This window comes from Cannabis sativa, chromosome 3 (assembly GCF_029168945.1).
Source record: "Cannabis sativa cultivar Pink pepper isolate KNU-18-1 chromosome 3, ASM2916894v1, whole genome shotgun sequence".
In the NCBI taxonomy this organism is placed as follows: Eukaryota; Viridiplantae; Streptophyta; class Magnoliopsida; order Rosales; family Cannabaceae; genus Cannabis; species Cannabis sativa.
In genome coordinates, this window is record NC_083603.1 from 57904115 (window position 1) to 57921034 (window position 16920).

Below are 16920 nucleotides of genomic sequence, written 5' to 3' on the forward strand. Positions count from 1 at the left end.
CATGACTTTGTCCAACAAAATCTATGACTATTACTTCCATAATGGAATGTTTGTTTGTCCATTACAAACATTTATTGTTGTTTTAGCTACTCTAATCATGATATGAAAATTAGGTCATGTCGTGAGTTCTAATATGCCACTCATGATCTACCTTAAAATTAATGGAAAAAGAAAAATCTATACATAAACCATAAAGAAAAAGAAAAAAAAAAGTGATACAAAACAGTTGAAAAATTAATTAAAAGTGGCACCTTGTCTAATAAATATATTTACATAATCTAGGTACCATAAATTTATTTAATAACATTGCATTTGTGACTATTGTAACAACAACTAAAAGTGGGAAAGGCTCAAGTGCTCAACTATTATCAAACACTAGAAGAAGGGACATTTTGGGAATATAACATCAACATAGAACATGCATCCTTCCTTTTTTTCTTGAAACCCCCCGTACGTAGTAAATGAATACATCTATTTACCACACCTTCATCAGTAGTACTATAGCAGTACCATACATTTTTCTATTTATAGGTGACAGTACTGGACTTGAACTTTTCAACTAAGCCCCCTAAATCTTCATAGCCACCCTCTTAAAACCAATCCTTTTAGTAATCTTTCCTAAAAAACCTTAGCAAACACTATGACTAAGTTTCTGTGTGTTGTTCTCTTAGCTCTTCTTAGCATTTCCATGGTTGCAAACCAGGTCGGGGCTCATTTAATTTTCTTCTTAAATTTGAGATCTTATGTCTAGTCTCTACTCTACGTTTCACAAATGAAAAGGGTACTAAACTTTTATTGAATTTGGCTTATTTTCATTTTGCAGGTTTTGGCAAAAGAATCATCTGAGCACAACTTAGAAAGTGTAAGCTTTTATGTTCCCTTGTGTCATAGTGGAATTGAATAATATTTAATCTCCAAAATAAAGTTTCGAAAAGCTTGATCTTATTTCTTATGATTTGCTTCTTTCATTTTACAGAGAAACTATGGACCTGCGAGTCTTAAAAAGTACCGTAAGTGACTATCATTTAAATTCAAAAGAAAAATAAATATATGATTATAGCCTATTGTCATATATATATGGTAATAAAAAGTATTATATACATAACATTTTTTAGTTTGTAATTGTATATTTTTATTTTTGGATAAACAGAATGCCCAGGAGAATGCACAAGAAGATGCAGCCAAACACAATACCATAAACCTTGCATGTTCTTCTGCCAAAAATGCTGCAACAAGTGCCTATGTGTTCCTCCTGGCTATTATGGCAACAAAGCTGTATGCCCCTGCTACAACAACTGGAAGACCAAGGAAGGAGGACCCAAGTGCCCTTGAGCCATTCTATTATATCTATTTTAGTTAAATTATAATAATTACTACTGTTACTACTATTGGGTATTAGTGTTTCCCTAATTATTTCAAATAATTAGTCTTAAGCACTAATTTTATTGGTAGTTTATTAAGATCATTGGGAAATGTATTGATTATTATGTAACTATCAAATCAACTAATATTAAATGGTAACTTCAAAATTGTTGTATATCTATCTTAAGTTCTCGCTATGTAATCCCCAAGATGAGACGAGGCCCTAAATGTAAATTGGTAGGCCTCACGGTGTATGGGATAAGATTGATTTTTGGGCTTGCCCCAAACCTTTTCCAAACTAAGCCCATTACCCAGTTTTCTTACTTATATTTCTTAGAGAAATGTATACCTATTTTATTTTACTTATTTTTATTTGGCTAATTAGTAATTTTTTTCCTTGAACTTTGACATGTACTAAATTGTGCCCCCTGAACTTTTTTGGCCGTTCAAAATTCCGCTCGAACTATTGAGATTGTTAAATTTAAGGATTTTTGTCTAATTTCATTCAATTTACTGTTTTAGTGATTGTTGATGTACTAAATCATGCTCCCCAAAATTTGATATTTACCAAATCATGTCCCTCAAACTTTGATATGTACTAAATAATGCCCCTTGAACTTTCATCCATGTTAGAATTTTTTTACTAAAATTAGACAAAAGTCCTTAAATTTAACAATTTCAATAGTTCGAGGGAAATTTTTAACAGCCAAAAAAGTTCAGGGGGCACGATTTAGTACATGTCAAAGTTCGGGGGAAAAAATTACTAATTAGCCTTTTTATTTTTACCTTTATTTCTATATTCTTTAAGATAAACCTACTTTTATAAATGATGTCCACATTATACCCCTTAGGTTAATATAAATTATGTGCTAAACTTAAGTGGAGAGTGAAGATATATTGGACAATCCACTCACAAAAGTAGGTACATTTTAATGAAATATAATATGAGAGTATTTTTAATGGGTACAAAAAAAATAAGTATTCTTTAACTTATCTCATTGTTTTATGTCATTTTTCTTATGGGTGATGTTATTTGTGAGTTGTATTTGTGGGCTGTTTTACGGGCTTTCTAGTACATCTTGTTGGAAATTTATTAGGGAAACTGAATAGGGCTAAGATGCAAAATGACCCTAAATCTAACAATTAAGTTAGTAAATGTCTATTTTTATAAAAAATTAGCAAAATGTTCATTCTGTTAAAAGTTTGATGATAAAATTACAATTATAACCTTGAATAATTAAGTGTTTGGTATAGTTATTTTGCACAATAGTATATCGTTTTTATGTGCAATTGTATATTAAAAAAAACTGAAAGGTAGTATATTAGTTTAAGATTGTAGTATATTATTTTAATGTGCTATGGTATATAATGAACGAAAGACGGAAATTTAAAAATGTGGAATATATTAATATAAGTTTGAGGTGTTATATTTCACTAGGAAATATTGTCTTTATGTTCATTAGTATATCATGAAGGAAAGAAAAAGAAAAAAAAAACATGTGGAATATTAAATTAAGTTTTTGGTATGTATATATTTTTTCCACTATACTGGTGGTATATTAATTTTTCACTATAGTATTTATGCTTATGATTACAGAATATAGTTTTTATATGCTATTGTATAGAAAAAATTATTTAATAGTATATTAATTTCAGTTTATGGTATATTCATATTAATCAAAGGTATATCGTTTGTATGTGATATGGTATATCGTGAAGGATAGAAAGAAAAAAAAATTATTGTATATTAATTTAAGTTTTTAGTATTTTTTTTATTTTGTACGGTATATCTTTATTATGTACTATAATATTAATAAATAAATAGAGTGGTATATTATTTTTATTTGCTATGGTATATCATGAAAGAAAGAGAAAAAAAAAACTTGTGGAAGTTTATTTTAGTTTTTTTTATATATTTATTTGACTATAGAATTGTTGTGGTATATTCATATTACTCTAAGGTATAATATTTATATGTTATATTATATATCATGAAGGAAAGAAATAAAAATAAAATTAAAAGAATATGTTAATTCCATTTTTGGCATATTTAATTGACAAAAATACTTTATTATTTCCTATTAATTTCGGCTGGTATATGTTTAATATGGTTTCCTATTTTGTGTATTCAAACTTGGAAGGAAAGTTGTCTAGCTTTCCTATTTTTGGAAAAAAAAAAGGTAAAAATGGTAAGTTTGGTTACCCATTTTGTTTTTATCTAACCAGCTGTATAATCTGATCCTGTGTTGAGTTTCCCATTTTCTCAGATCAGATTTCTTGAAGAGAAAATCAGAGGTAAACTTTCCTTTTCTATGAAAAGAAAGTTGTAGTTACTGCCCACGATACTGTAGGTACAGAAACGGAAATTCCTGGACTGATTGAAGAATTATTTTAGGGAAGTTTCTAGTGGGCTGAGGTCTTGTTCAGACCGAATGTAAGCTGTCAATATGATGTATATTCATTATAAATACATCTTATAGCAACTAGGTTTTGCATCTCTTTCAAACACTTAGAATTGTATTCATATCTTTAGGAAAGAGTGTCTTTGTTATGTAGAGAAGAGTTGTTCGACTCTTACTCTGTTTATTTGTTGTTTGTATTGTCTTGAGTCTGTATTCAAGTCTACAACGAAGAAGAACATCAGTGCACCTTCGGGAGAAGGTATTTACAAGCTTTCGGGAGATTGCTTTTGAAGTCTTGCATCGGGAGGATACAAGCACACCTTCGGGAGAAGGGTTTTACAAGCTTTCGGGAGATTGCTTTTGAAGTCTTGCATCGGGATGATACAAGCACACAACCTTCGGGAGATGGTTGTATAGGCTTTCGGGAGATAGCCTTTAAGCCTTGAATCGGGAGGATTCAAGCACTCTTCAAGGTGATCGAAGGGAGTTCGAGCTCTTGGAGTTTTATCAAGATTCGGTTAGTAGGTGGGAATACATCAAGCTTGTGGCATACAATAAGAAGGAGTCTATTTATGTATAAGTCAATTACTTTGTATTTTTTGATACCGATCTAATGAGTCTTATCTCTGGGCGTGGCCTCGTGGACTAGTAACAATCTAAAAGGATTGTTGAAACCACATTAAAAAATCTTGTGTGTATTTACTTTTATGCACTTTTTGTTTTTCTGGGTTTCTCTGGAGTTACAGAGTTGTATTCTGTAACTACAGAAAAACTGTTTTCAGTACCAGTTTCATTATTCCGCATTTAATTAATCACTTAATTAAATAATTAAACTGGGAATATTAAAATTCAGAATTTCAAAATACATATCAGTAAAAAAAATAAAAAATGACATAATAACTTATATTACTCTAAGGTATAGTATTTGTATGTTATATTCATATTACTCTAAGGTATTTTTATAATACTTTTTATATAATGAAGGATATTTTAGGTATTAAAAAATAAAAAAGGACATTTGCTTAATTATTTTTAAAAATGAACATTAACTATCACTACAGTTAGAAATATAGTTATTTACTAACATTTCTCAACTGAATATAGATACTTGGATCTTATCCAATTTAAATAATTGGAAAATTTACAAGAGAACAAAAATACATGTACAGGGGAAAAAATAATATGAAAAATAAGAAATCCTGCAAAATATGATTTTTTTTTTCTTTTTTTGAAAGAATACAAAACACTGTCATGGCTGCTGCAATAGTATTATACCACATTTGGAGGAACCAAAATGATGTATTGTGCTTCGACAAAGTTTTAACACTGTTGAATGCACTAAATTGTATTAAACAAGGTAATTTCATTCTTTTGAAACGAATTAAACAAGAGATTATTTCACAAATATACAAAAATAATAAAAAATTACAAAAATATGATTTTACGGAAATTTTAATATTTTTACGATTTTTTTGATTAATTTTTACAAAAATTACAAAAAGAGAGATTAATTTTGAAATTGATTTGATACCAGGGGTTGAACTAGTTTATAAGGTCCCATGTCGGATGGCACTGGCAGAATTGAAGGAATTAAAAGTCCAATTACAAAATATGCTTGATTTTTAGTTCACGAGACCATGTACTTGTTGGAAATTATTTTACCAGGATCTTAGATCTACTCACAAGTATGTTGTTTAAACACCCTAAATATGAACTTTCTAAAACGATAAATAAACACATATAAAGTTAAGAAAATCTTACATTGATGCAGCGGAATAAATGTCTCCTTCCACTCAGATCTCTAACCCTTGTATCCTTTCTGTAGCAGAGTATTATCAAGATCTGAGCCCGAATGTCCTTCTTCTTCAAGTTTGATCCTTCACAGTCTTCCAATCTATGATTGAGTTACTGCTTGCTGTGTGTGGGCACTTACTCTTTCACTAGGGTCACGAAATTGATGAAGGAGAAAAGAGAAAGGGATTTCGGCCAGGTATAGAAAGTGGGGAAGGCTCAGTTTTTCTAAAGAGAGAAATTTCTGTCAGAAAGGCTTGTGAAAACTTATGAAAGCATTGTGTGAGACTGAGCCATCACTTTCTATTTATAGGCAACTACTAGGTTTAGGTTAGGATTTATTTGGCATTAAAATAATGAAAATATTAATTTGAAAAAGCTATTTAAGTGGTCGGCCATGGTGTGTTAATGGGCCTCACTTAATTTTGCAATTTTATCAAATTCTATCTCTATTTTCTCAAAAACGCCAATTTTCCAATTCTAACCTTTTAAATGCCAAAACTAATTATTTAATAACTAAAATAGATTATTAAATAATATTGTCAATTAATTTAATTATTAATTAGACATATAAAGTCCATTAATAAATAAATAAACCTAGAAAACTCTTTTCTTTACAATTTCACCCCTGCTTAGTGAAAATTCATAAAATTAGACATAGTCTAACTTTAGAATTATAATTGTGTTAGGTTTTATGCCCTAAATAAAACTCCATTTCAATGTAATCTATTTTATTCAACATCAATAAAGAAACAGAAGTATTTTTCATTCATTTGTGTATGTTTTGGCTCACTTTATCAATTGCTTGTCTAATTGATTTATAAATTCATCTTAAACCCTTTTCACATACTTGATCATGTTTATTGTGCTGTCATCACATTGGAAAGTAAACATGACTATGTGAATAAAGTTTCCTAGATTTATCAGACACAGGGTTTTACTGATATGATAATCTACAACAAGAGTTTACTTGTATTTGGAGAAATACTATGTTCTTTCCAGAACATTGGTTAAAGTAAAGCTCAGGTTGGATGCATGGAGTATGCATCGGAAGGGACCGATATTGAACTTTGAATTAGATTTAATTAAAGTTACCGTAAAATCTATTCAAGTCAATATCGCCAAGTTGATCCTAGATCAAATGATCTTAATCCTGTTATGATTGGGCTCAATCTTGAAAGGCTATTCGTGTTCTTTGATTTGTTAGTTAAGCCTACTTTTAGGTCAGGGTGATACGTACATTTTGGGAACACGGTAGTGCAATTGAGTGGGAGCGCTAGCATAAACATGGAATCTATAGCTTCTATCTGGCAAATAGTAAGCAAAGGATGATTTCCTTCGAGCTTGACCAAACGAAAATAAATGGTGGAGATCTCATTTCACATAAGCTGAAATATCATTTATACGGGGTCAAGTGTTTTAAGGATAAAATACATAGTAGGGTGTTACGGTAATTTAATCCCTTTACTGTGTAGATCATTCATATAGAGGATCATTGATCAAATTAGGATTATAACAATGGATAACTAATGATGTGTCTATATGGTGGAACATATAGAGCATTCTATATACTGAGAGTGCAATTCTAAGTTCTATGCGTGGATTCAACGAAGAATTAATAAGTTAGTGAATTTTAGTGCTAAATTCTTGATCTACTTATTGGAAGCTCGCTATATAGACCCATGGTCCCCCCACTAGTTGAGATAATATTGTTTGTAAGACTCATGTAATTGGTTTTGATTAATCAATTATAATTCACAAATTAGACTATGTCTATTTGTGAAATTTTCACTAAGTAAGGGCGAAATTGTAAAGAAAGAGTTAACAGGGGCATATTTGTTAATTATGATACTTTGTATGGTTCAATTAATAAATATGATAAATGACAATATTATTTAATAATTATTTATAGTTATTAAATAGTTAGAATTGGCATTTAAATGATTGAATTAGGAAATTGGCATTTTTGAGAAAATCAGATACAAAAAGTGGTAAAATTGCAAAATTGCAAAAATCAAGGCCCAGTCCACCTAGCCTAGGGCCAGCTACTTATGTTATCTTTTTTAAATGATTTTTTCATTATTTTAATGCCATATAATTCAAATCAAACCCTAGAGGAATGCTATAAATAGATAGTGAAGGCTTCAGGAAAATTACACTTTCTGAATCAGAAAAACCTGAGCCTCCACTCTCTTCTCTAGCTGCCACTCTCTCTCTCTTTTCTTCCTCAATATTTCGAACCTCTTTTAGTGATTAGAGTAGTGCCCACACACATCAAGCAATACTTCAATCATAGTGAGGAAGATTGTGAAGAAAGATCAACAGCAAAGGAGATTCAGCATCAAGGATTCAGAGAAGAAGATCCAGGTTCAGATCTTGATAATACTCTGCTACAGAAAGGAATCAAGGGTTAGAGATCTGAACGGAAGGAGTCATTATAATTCCGCTGCACCCAATGTAAGGTTTCTTAAACTTTATATGTGTTTAATTTATCGTTTTAGAAAGTTCATATTTAGGATGTTAATAAACATACTTGTGAGTAGATCTAAGATCCTGGTAAAATAATATCCAACAAATTGATCAATCACGAATCAATTAATGAGTCTTACAAGAAGAATGTTCTCAACTAGAATGGGGACCATGGATCTATATGCTGAGCTTCCAATAAGTGAACCAAATTTACCAAGTAAATTCCTACTTATTAATTCTTCGTTGAATCCACTCTTAGAACTTAGAATTGCACTCTCAGACTTATATAGAGCATATTGTATGTTCCACGATATCAATATACTATCTCATTTAACCATTGTTATAATCTTATTGTGATTTAAAGATCCTCTATATAGATGATCTACATCGAGATGGGATTTCTTTACCGTTCTCACCCCTCAATGTATTTTGCCCCTTAAAACACTTAGCTACCTGTAAATGGTGTTTAGTGATCTAATAATTAGTCAGTTAAACAAGAGCTCATCCATTTACTTCTATTTGCTAAGCTTGAAGGGAATCATCACTTGAGTTCTATACACCAGTAGAAGCTATAGATTCCATATTTATGTTCAGCACTCCCACTCAATCATACTATCATGTTCCCAAAATATACGTATCACCCTGACCCAAAAGTAGGCTTAACTAATAAATCTAAGAACATGAATAGCACTCCTGAGTTGAGCCTAAGCATATCACGATTTAGATTCTTTTAATCTTAAGATCAACTACTGATATTGACTTGGAAAGATATGTATAACGGTAAGTTTGTAATATCTTAACTTAGTTGCAATATCGGTCCAGTCCAATGTATACTCCATACATTCGAAACTAGTATACTTTACTAATGTCCTGGAAAGAACATAACACTTACTCCAAGTGTAAGTACACATCATCGCTGATTATCACATTAGTGTAAATCCAATAACACTGATGAAACAGGGACCAAAACTTTTGATTCATATGATCACAATCACATTCCACTGTGTTGACGATACTGTAATTGTGAATAAACATATGATCTGGATTTAACTGATTTTGTGTGTATGAATGTAATAAACCTATTAAACATATTAAACCATTAGCATGTAAAATTCATGCAAACATCAATCACTTCAAATTTCTTATATTGATAACTAATCAGATTGTAAAGAGATTTATTTAGGGCATAAAACCCAACAAACTCCCACTTGCACTAATATAAAACAAACTGTGCAAATAGGTCAATCTGATGTCTTGATCTTCAGATCAAGTGTAGTATATTTGAATCCACCCAAACTTCTAGAAACTAGTTCATAAATACTCTTATGAAACATCCTTTACTATATGCTTTACTCATCAAGGGATACTGAAATCTTTACTGTTTTAAAAGTACATCTGAATTAACAGAAGACATATCTCTCATATTTTAAAATATGTAATTGAGATAATACAGTGTAGACTTTTCTTCAGTGATATAACTTTCTGGTATTTTCGAATAGACCAAGTTATAATTCTTCTCTGGTAGAGCTTGAATTATTATACAATAATTCCTCCACCCCTAAAGTAAGCACCATCTCATATAAATCGAAATTAGATGGTGAGATACGAGCACAACTGATACACAGTTCCTTAATATCTGACATATAGATCACTTTCATAAATCTTTCTTGAATATCTTCTAATGTTCCCTATTTGATTACATCTCAGATAGCTCCCACTCAATAGCAGATGTCTGGTTAAATAATACTTTTAACCTCTGATTGTTTAGAGAGTTACCTAGTTGTGACTTTTGTATTAGTCTGAAACTTTAAGTCAAGACTAAGTCATCAACATAGCAGACTAGTATTTGAAGTGAAAAATACATGCCAGAGATAAAGTAATCAAAATTAAGATACCATCAAATTTTTATGAGGATTAAGAATTCCTTGTTCAAGTCATTCGAATGGAATGAACTAGAGTTCTTTATCTTATTCTCATAATTCTGATAAGCTATACCTATCCATGTGAATGGTTAGATTTGCTTTTCAGTAGTGTTCTTAAGTACCTATCACAATTATCAACCTAATGAAGATGGGTATAGAATTTTAAAATTCTCCCACTCAATTAAGGTAGTGTGAAACTTTAACAAAGAACTTTCAAAGGTATCAAACTTTTACTTACAACAGTAAAAACGAAATGGAACATACAATCAAGATCAAGAATTTATATTGACAATAGCTGACTCATTATATTACTTCCATGTTTAAACAAGATATGTGTTACATAGGGAATTGTGGAATAGACTCCACCCCTAAGAATATACATATAGGGTACTATGGATAACCTCCACCCCTAAGTATATAGAGATTATGATCCACCCCTAAAGGTTGTAAAGATCATGATTCTCTTAGTGTGATAGAGTTTATGTGGAGTTGAATACTATCCAGAGTTCATTAGATATAAAAGATCGTTGAACTGCATAGTTTTCTTAACTTTTCTCCACCCCTATTAGATCATAAGATCCTTTTATTAAAAAAATTCTTAATAATTGTATGAGAATTAACAATTATTGATAAACATAGAAATAATTTCTAGTGTTTATTTAATATAACTCTATGAAGAGTTGTAAATATTATAGAATTTGCATCAATAATAAAAACACTTACACATACAAACATATAAATATAATGTGGTAATAATTGATGAAGATAAAATAAATGAAGCTCAATCTCATAATTTGCAATATTGATTTCGAAAAAAAAAATACTTTATTAATAATAAAAATTGTATTGCAACAATATGAGAAAAACAGGGATAAATATCTCTAACTAAAATTTGAAATCCAAATTGTCTTTAAACTAAAACAATTAATTCAAAAATAAATTGAAGAGCTTCATCTTCATCTGGACGATTTTACCCTTGGTCCAGCTTGCTGATCCAACTCATTTGAGTTCAAGTAGCTTGGCCTATAAGAAGAAGAAAACAAATAAACAAAGTTAGTCCAGAATCATAAATCCAATTGGATAATAATTCACTAAACTCTTAAAGTTTATAATTTGAAATACCTTGTTTCTTTGCAAGAAGTTTAGGACACTGGGATTTCCAATGACCTTTCTCATTGCAGTAGAAACACTTTCCTTTAAGTGTAGCATCACCAGAAGGAACAGCCTTTTTATTCTTCATGGCTTTTGTTCGCTTCTTGGTGTTGTTCCACTTCTTCTTCGATTTGGGCTTTGAAGCAGAGGCAACATGTGCTTCAGGTTTCATCGTCCCATTACCATTCCCAGGATTGTGAGGTTTACTCCCTTTCTTCTTGGGTCCTCCAATCAAATTTTCATAAGTTTGAAGGTCATTGACTAATTCATGAAAGTCAATTTCCTTCTTATTCATGACATAATTTGATGTGTATGGTAGAAATGCTGGAGTCAGGCTATTCAAGATAAGACTAACTTGAGTAGCACTGTCCATTTCAGCACCATGATCCTGGGCTTCTTGGAAATAACTGGACATGAGGAGAACATGGTCACGCATGTTTTGATGAGGTTCCATCCGTGCATTAATGTACTTCTTAGTCGCGTCAAAGCGTGAGTGAAGTGATGCCTTACCGAATAGCTCATTTAACTTCGTCATAACTTCAGCAGCCTTCTCAGTTTTAGAAAACCGAGTTTTGAGGGTGTCAACCATGCTAGAAAGCATAAAGTATAGAGCTTTGTCATTTGCTTTCTGCCAACGCTCATACTTTTCTTTCACAGCTTTGGATGCATTGTCCCCAGGCACTTCAGGTGACGGCTCAGTTAAAACGAACAAGGCACTTTCTCCTATGAGAGCAATATTAATGTTCTCATTCCATTTATTAAAGTTAGATCCATTCAGCTTATTTTCAGTCAACAGTGATAACATGGGATTCATTTTGACAAAACAGAATACTACAAAATAATAGAAATCAACAAATAGAAATTAATAATGGTTTAACACACAAAATCAATTCAGAAATTATAAGCACATAGCAAGTAGGAATGATATGAGAAAATACTTAAAAAATTCAATCCTAAATAATTTCCAAGGTTTTCAACAAACTGATATCAGTGTCCCGTTTAGGCGAGAGTCAAAGCTACCATCCATTGAATAGAGTTGTCAGCTCATGTAAAATGTTAAACATTCTAGCAACCTTTTATTCGATCAAGATCGGAATCCAGCGTTGTCCCGTTTAGGCGAGAGTCAAGGCTATTCTATCTCATGAGCTTCTACCATTGTTTCGCAATTTGCAAGTCAAATATGGTCGCCACCATTAGGGTGATCTATACCATATAAAACACTTACAAACCACTTATCATGCGAGATTAAACGGTGCGAAATTGCTAATGAACGTTCCTCCATTAGGGAGGATTACTCACTAAAACAAACGCGGTGTAAAACCCACAATGGAGATCGAATATCTTAATAATAATAAAGCTCATTGTTTAAAATGTATTTTCTTAATTATTCTAATAAATAAATCTCATTAAATTCTATTTAAGAATTAAAATTCAAAAATAAGAATTTAATATAATATTTATAAAATTATACTTAGATGGTGATTGAAATAAAATTAATTATTTCCATCTTAGTAATAATCTTAAATATAAATATTAAGGAAATTAATTTAAGTTGAATTAAATAAATAATTAGCAACTTAAAAATTTCCTTTGAGAATATATTTATTGGGCTCGAAAATTTAAAGTATATAAAAATACAATTTTCGAAAATAATAAAAATAGAAAAGAAATACTTCAAGCAAAAATATCACCTATCTAGATATTCTTTTGACTAGTTAATTCAATTTCTAATAATATATATATATTTTAAATTCATTTATTTTAAATTAATCAATTAAATGAAAAAATCATTGATTGTAGTTGGTCCAAGAATTAATTAAAATAAATAATTAATTTACAACTCAATCTATTTTTCAAAATTAAAAATTCGAAAATATTGCATAAATAAAATACAAATTTCGAAATTGATTAATAAAATAAAGAAAAAAAATTTATATATTTTGAAAATTATTTAAATTTAAGTTGAAAAATTAAATTTCAACCTAAAAATAATTTTCTATTTAATTAAGTGTCATGAAAAATCAATAAATATTTAAGTATCATGATGAAAATCAACTTAGATATTTAGATTCTTCAAGTTAATTAAATGTATTAAATTCAAGGAATAATAATTAAGTGTAGAGAAGGCTTAATTATTAATTTCTATTTAATACTAGGAAAAATATACTTAATAAAATTGTACCAAAATTAATTATTTAAATAATTAATTTCACAAAGTATAATTTTCCTATTTAAATATTAGAAATAATAAGTAGTATAGAAATAACTATCTAGAAAATATCTTATTTGACTAAGTATCTTTTCAAAAAATTTGAAAAATATCTAATTTAAGTTAGATAGTAAAAATCTAAAACTTCAATAATTTCAAATTTAGATTTAATTAAATATCAAAAATTAAGTTGTAACCACTTAATTTGAAGATATCTTTTTAAGTTAATATTCGAAAAGATATTAACCTAAAAAATATCTAAAATATTCCATTTTAAGTTAATATTCGAAAAGATATTAACTTAAAAAATATCTTAAGAATCTTTAATAACTAATGCCTAGGATTCCTCAACTTGATTTAAAATTAAATCAAATATTCAAATTTAAGTTAGATAAGAAAAATCAGTTGATACAACTAATTTATAACTTAAATATGAATATTTAATTAAATAAGCTCCAGAAAGAATCTTAGTTAGTTAAAATTCTATATTTAATTAAATACAAGAAAAATACAAATAGTTTGTCTAGAAATAATATCTAAAACTAAAAGTGTTTTTCTTAAAATTAACTTTAAAATATTAAAATGAAAAATAAATTTTCATATATTTTAAAAGTTAATTATGTTGCTAATTCAATTTTATTAGGTCAAACTAATATAATTAATCTAGTACAGTTATTCAAATCAAGCAGATGGGCCTTCACAATTGGGGTAGTTCATGTGAGGGGTGCTGGGTTCAGTATGTCGTACCCACTTCTATGGCTCCCAACTCTCACACAAGGCCCAAAAGAGAGGAATTTAACCTTAAAATAAATAAGTGTTATTAATTGAATAGGTCCAAAAACTAAATGGACCTAAATAAAATCTATCATGGTGTGACATTTTATTTAGCAACAACCTATATGTATCTATATTAAAACAAAATAAACATATAGGCTCACACAGGCACACTTTGGATGGATCCTATCATGTTGCTAGGTCATACACAGATGAAAGAAGATTGTAAAATTTACCTGTTACAAATTATTATCTTGACCAAGGGAGCCATCAGATCATTAGATCTGGCAAAAAGTAACCATGGCTATTTGCAATCAAGTAATAATAGGTTTTAAAAACTTACATACAAGCTAAAACCACATACTCCTGCAACAAGGTTAGCTGGATAGTTAGAAGTAGAATTTATTTAATTTTAAATAAATAATTTCGAAAAATAAATAATTAAATAAAAAAAATTTAATTAAAAAAAAAATTAATTTTTCGAAAATAAAAAAAAATATTAATTTCGAAATTATTTTTAAAAAAAAATATTTAAAATTAAACCTACAATTTTGAAAAATTAGGTTTCAACCAACCTAAATATCATTTCAAAATTTGCTAACTACTTTTAAAAATTAAATGTTATTTTAAAAATAAAAATTAGAAAAGATAAATGAAATATCTTTTCAGATTTTAAATTTAATTTAAATAAATAAAATAACAAAATTTAAAAGTTAGCAAAATATCTTACATCTATTTAAACTTTACATGATTATAAATATCTTATTTTAAATTTAAATAAGGTCAAAATATCTAAAAAGATTTAATTTTAAAAAAAAAATATTTATAAAATCTGACCTTAAATTTAAAAATAAGATAAGATATAATCAAATTTAAAAATAAGATAGATTTTTAAGCAAGAAGATAGATACTAATTCTATTCAAATTCAAATTACACTAATATCTTGAATTAAATTTAAAAAATATTAAATTAATTCAAAATTATAATTAGAATTGAATTAGAAATAGTAATAGTATATATACAAAACTATACCAAAAATCGGAAGTTAATTCCATGAAAAAGCATGAAAAATCGAAGAAAAACGTAAAAATTGTGAACTGTACGGACAGTTTCGCGATCGCAGGAAAATTTCAGTAGAGCCCCGATTTTTTTCAAATCTTCAAAAATTCATAACTAATTCAAATAAAATCGAAATTGAGTTTCGTAAAAGGCTAACTTGCTTAATTTTTTCCATACTATCCAATAAAAATAATTCCAGAAACAGAATCGCAATTATGTTTCACGAAAATTTACAAACATCAATCAATCATCAAATAACACTCAATACAACATGATACCATCCAAAAACAAACAAACAAACAATCGTTTTAAAGTCCAAATTTCATGTAAGTAAATCAATTACCATGGCTCTGATACCAGTTGTTGGAAATTATTTTACCAGGATCTTAGATCTACTCACAAGTATGTTGTTTAAACACCCTAAATATGAACTTTCTAAAACGATAAATAAACACATATAAAGTTAAGAAAACCTTACATTGATGCAGCGGAATAAATGTCTCCTTCCACTCAGATCTCTAACCCTTGTATCCTTTCTGTAGCAGAGTATTATCAAGATCTGAGCCCGAATGTCCTTCTTCTTCAAGTTTAATCCTTCACAGTCTTCCAATCTATGATTGAGTTACTGCTTGCTGTGTGTGGGCACTTACTCTTTCACTAGGGTCACGAAATTGATGAAGGAGAAAAGAGAAAGGGATTTCGGCCAGGTATAGAAAGTGGGGAAGGCTCAGTTTTTCTGAAGAGAGAAATTTCTGTGAGAAAGGCTTGTGAAAACTTATGAAAGCATTGTGTGAGACTGAGCCATCACTTTCTATTTATAGGCAACTACTAGGTTTAGGTTAGGATTTATTTGGCATTAAAATAATGAAAATACTAATTTGAAAAAGCTATTTAAGTGGTCGGCCATGGTGTGTTAATGGGCCTCACTTAATTTTGCAATTTTATCAAATTCTATCTCTATTTTCTCAAAAACGCCAATTTTCCAATTCTAACCTTTTAAATGCCAAAACTAATTATTTAATAACTAAAATAGATTATTAAATAATATTGTCATTTAATTTAATTATTAATTAGACATATAAAGTCCATTAATAAATAAATAAACCTAGAAAACTCTTTTCTTTACAATTTCACCCCTGCTTAGTGAAAATTCATAAAATTAGACATAGTCTAACTTAAGAATTATAATTGATCAATCACGAATCAATTAATGAGTCTTACAAGCAGCATGTTCTCAACTAGAATGGGGACCATGGATCTATATGCTGAGCTTCCAATAAGTGAACCAAATTTACCAAGTAAATTCCTACTTATTAATTCTTCGTTGAATCCACTCTTAGAACTTAGAATTGCACTCTCAGACTTATATAGAGCATATTGTATGTTCCACGATATCAATATACTATCTCATTTAACCATTGTTATAATCTTATTGTGATTTAAAGATCCTCTATATAGATGATCTACATCGAGATGGGATTTCTTTACCGTTCTCACCCCTCAATGTATTTTGCCCCTTAAAACACTTAGCTACCTGTAAATGGTGTTTAGTGATCTAATAATTAGTCAGTTAAACAAGAGCTCATCCATTTACTTCTATTTGCTAAGCTCGAAGGGAATCATCACTTGAGTTCTATACACCAGTAGAAGCTATAGATTCCATATTTATGTTCAGCACTCCCACTCAATCATACTATCATGTTCCTAAAATATACGTATCACCCTGACCCAAAAGTAGGCTTAACTAATAAATCTAAGAACATGAATAGCACTCCTGAG

General features: G+C 29.3%; 1 protein-coding gene across 1 annotated transcript; it reads left to right on the plus strand.

Annotated features, from left to right (window-relative positions):
* Positions 1–310: 310 nt before the first annotated feature.
* On the plus strand, positions 311–1529 carry LOC115708697 (gibberellin-regulated protein 6). The gene is made up of 4 exons (XM_030636690.2): positions 311–703; positions 824–862; positions 977–1010; positions 1151–1529. The coding sequence occupies exons 1-4, from the start codon at positions 641–643 to the stop codon at positions 1330–1332; spliced, it is 318 nt and encodes a 105-aa protein (XP_030492550.1). The 5' UTR covers positions 311–640; the 3' UTR covers positions 1333–1529.
* Positions 1530–16920: the final 15391 nt, after the last annotated feature.

Coding starts and splice junctions, on each gene's coding strand:
- LOC115708697 (XM_030636690.2), top strand. CDS start 641: ATGACTAAGTTTCTGTGTGTTGTTCTCTTAGCTCTTCTTAGCATTTCC. Junction 704..823: donor TTTCCATGGTTGCAAACCAG/GTCGGGGCTCAT, acceptor TTCATTTTGCAG/GTTTTGGCAAAAGAATCATC. Junction 863..976: donor CTGAGCACAACTTAGAAAGT/GTAAGCTTTTAT, acceptor TTCATTTTACAG/AGAAACTATGGACCTGCGAG.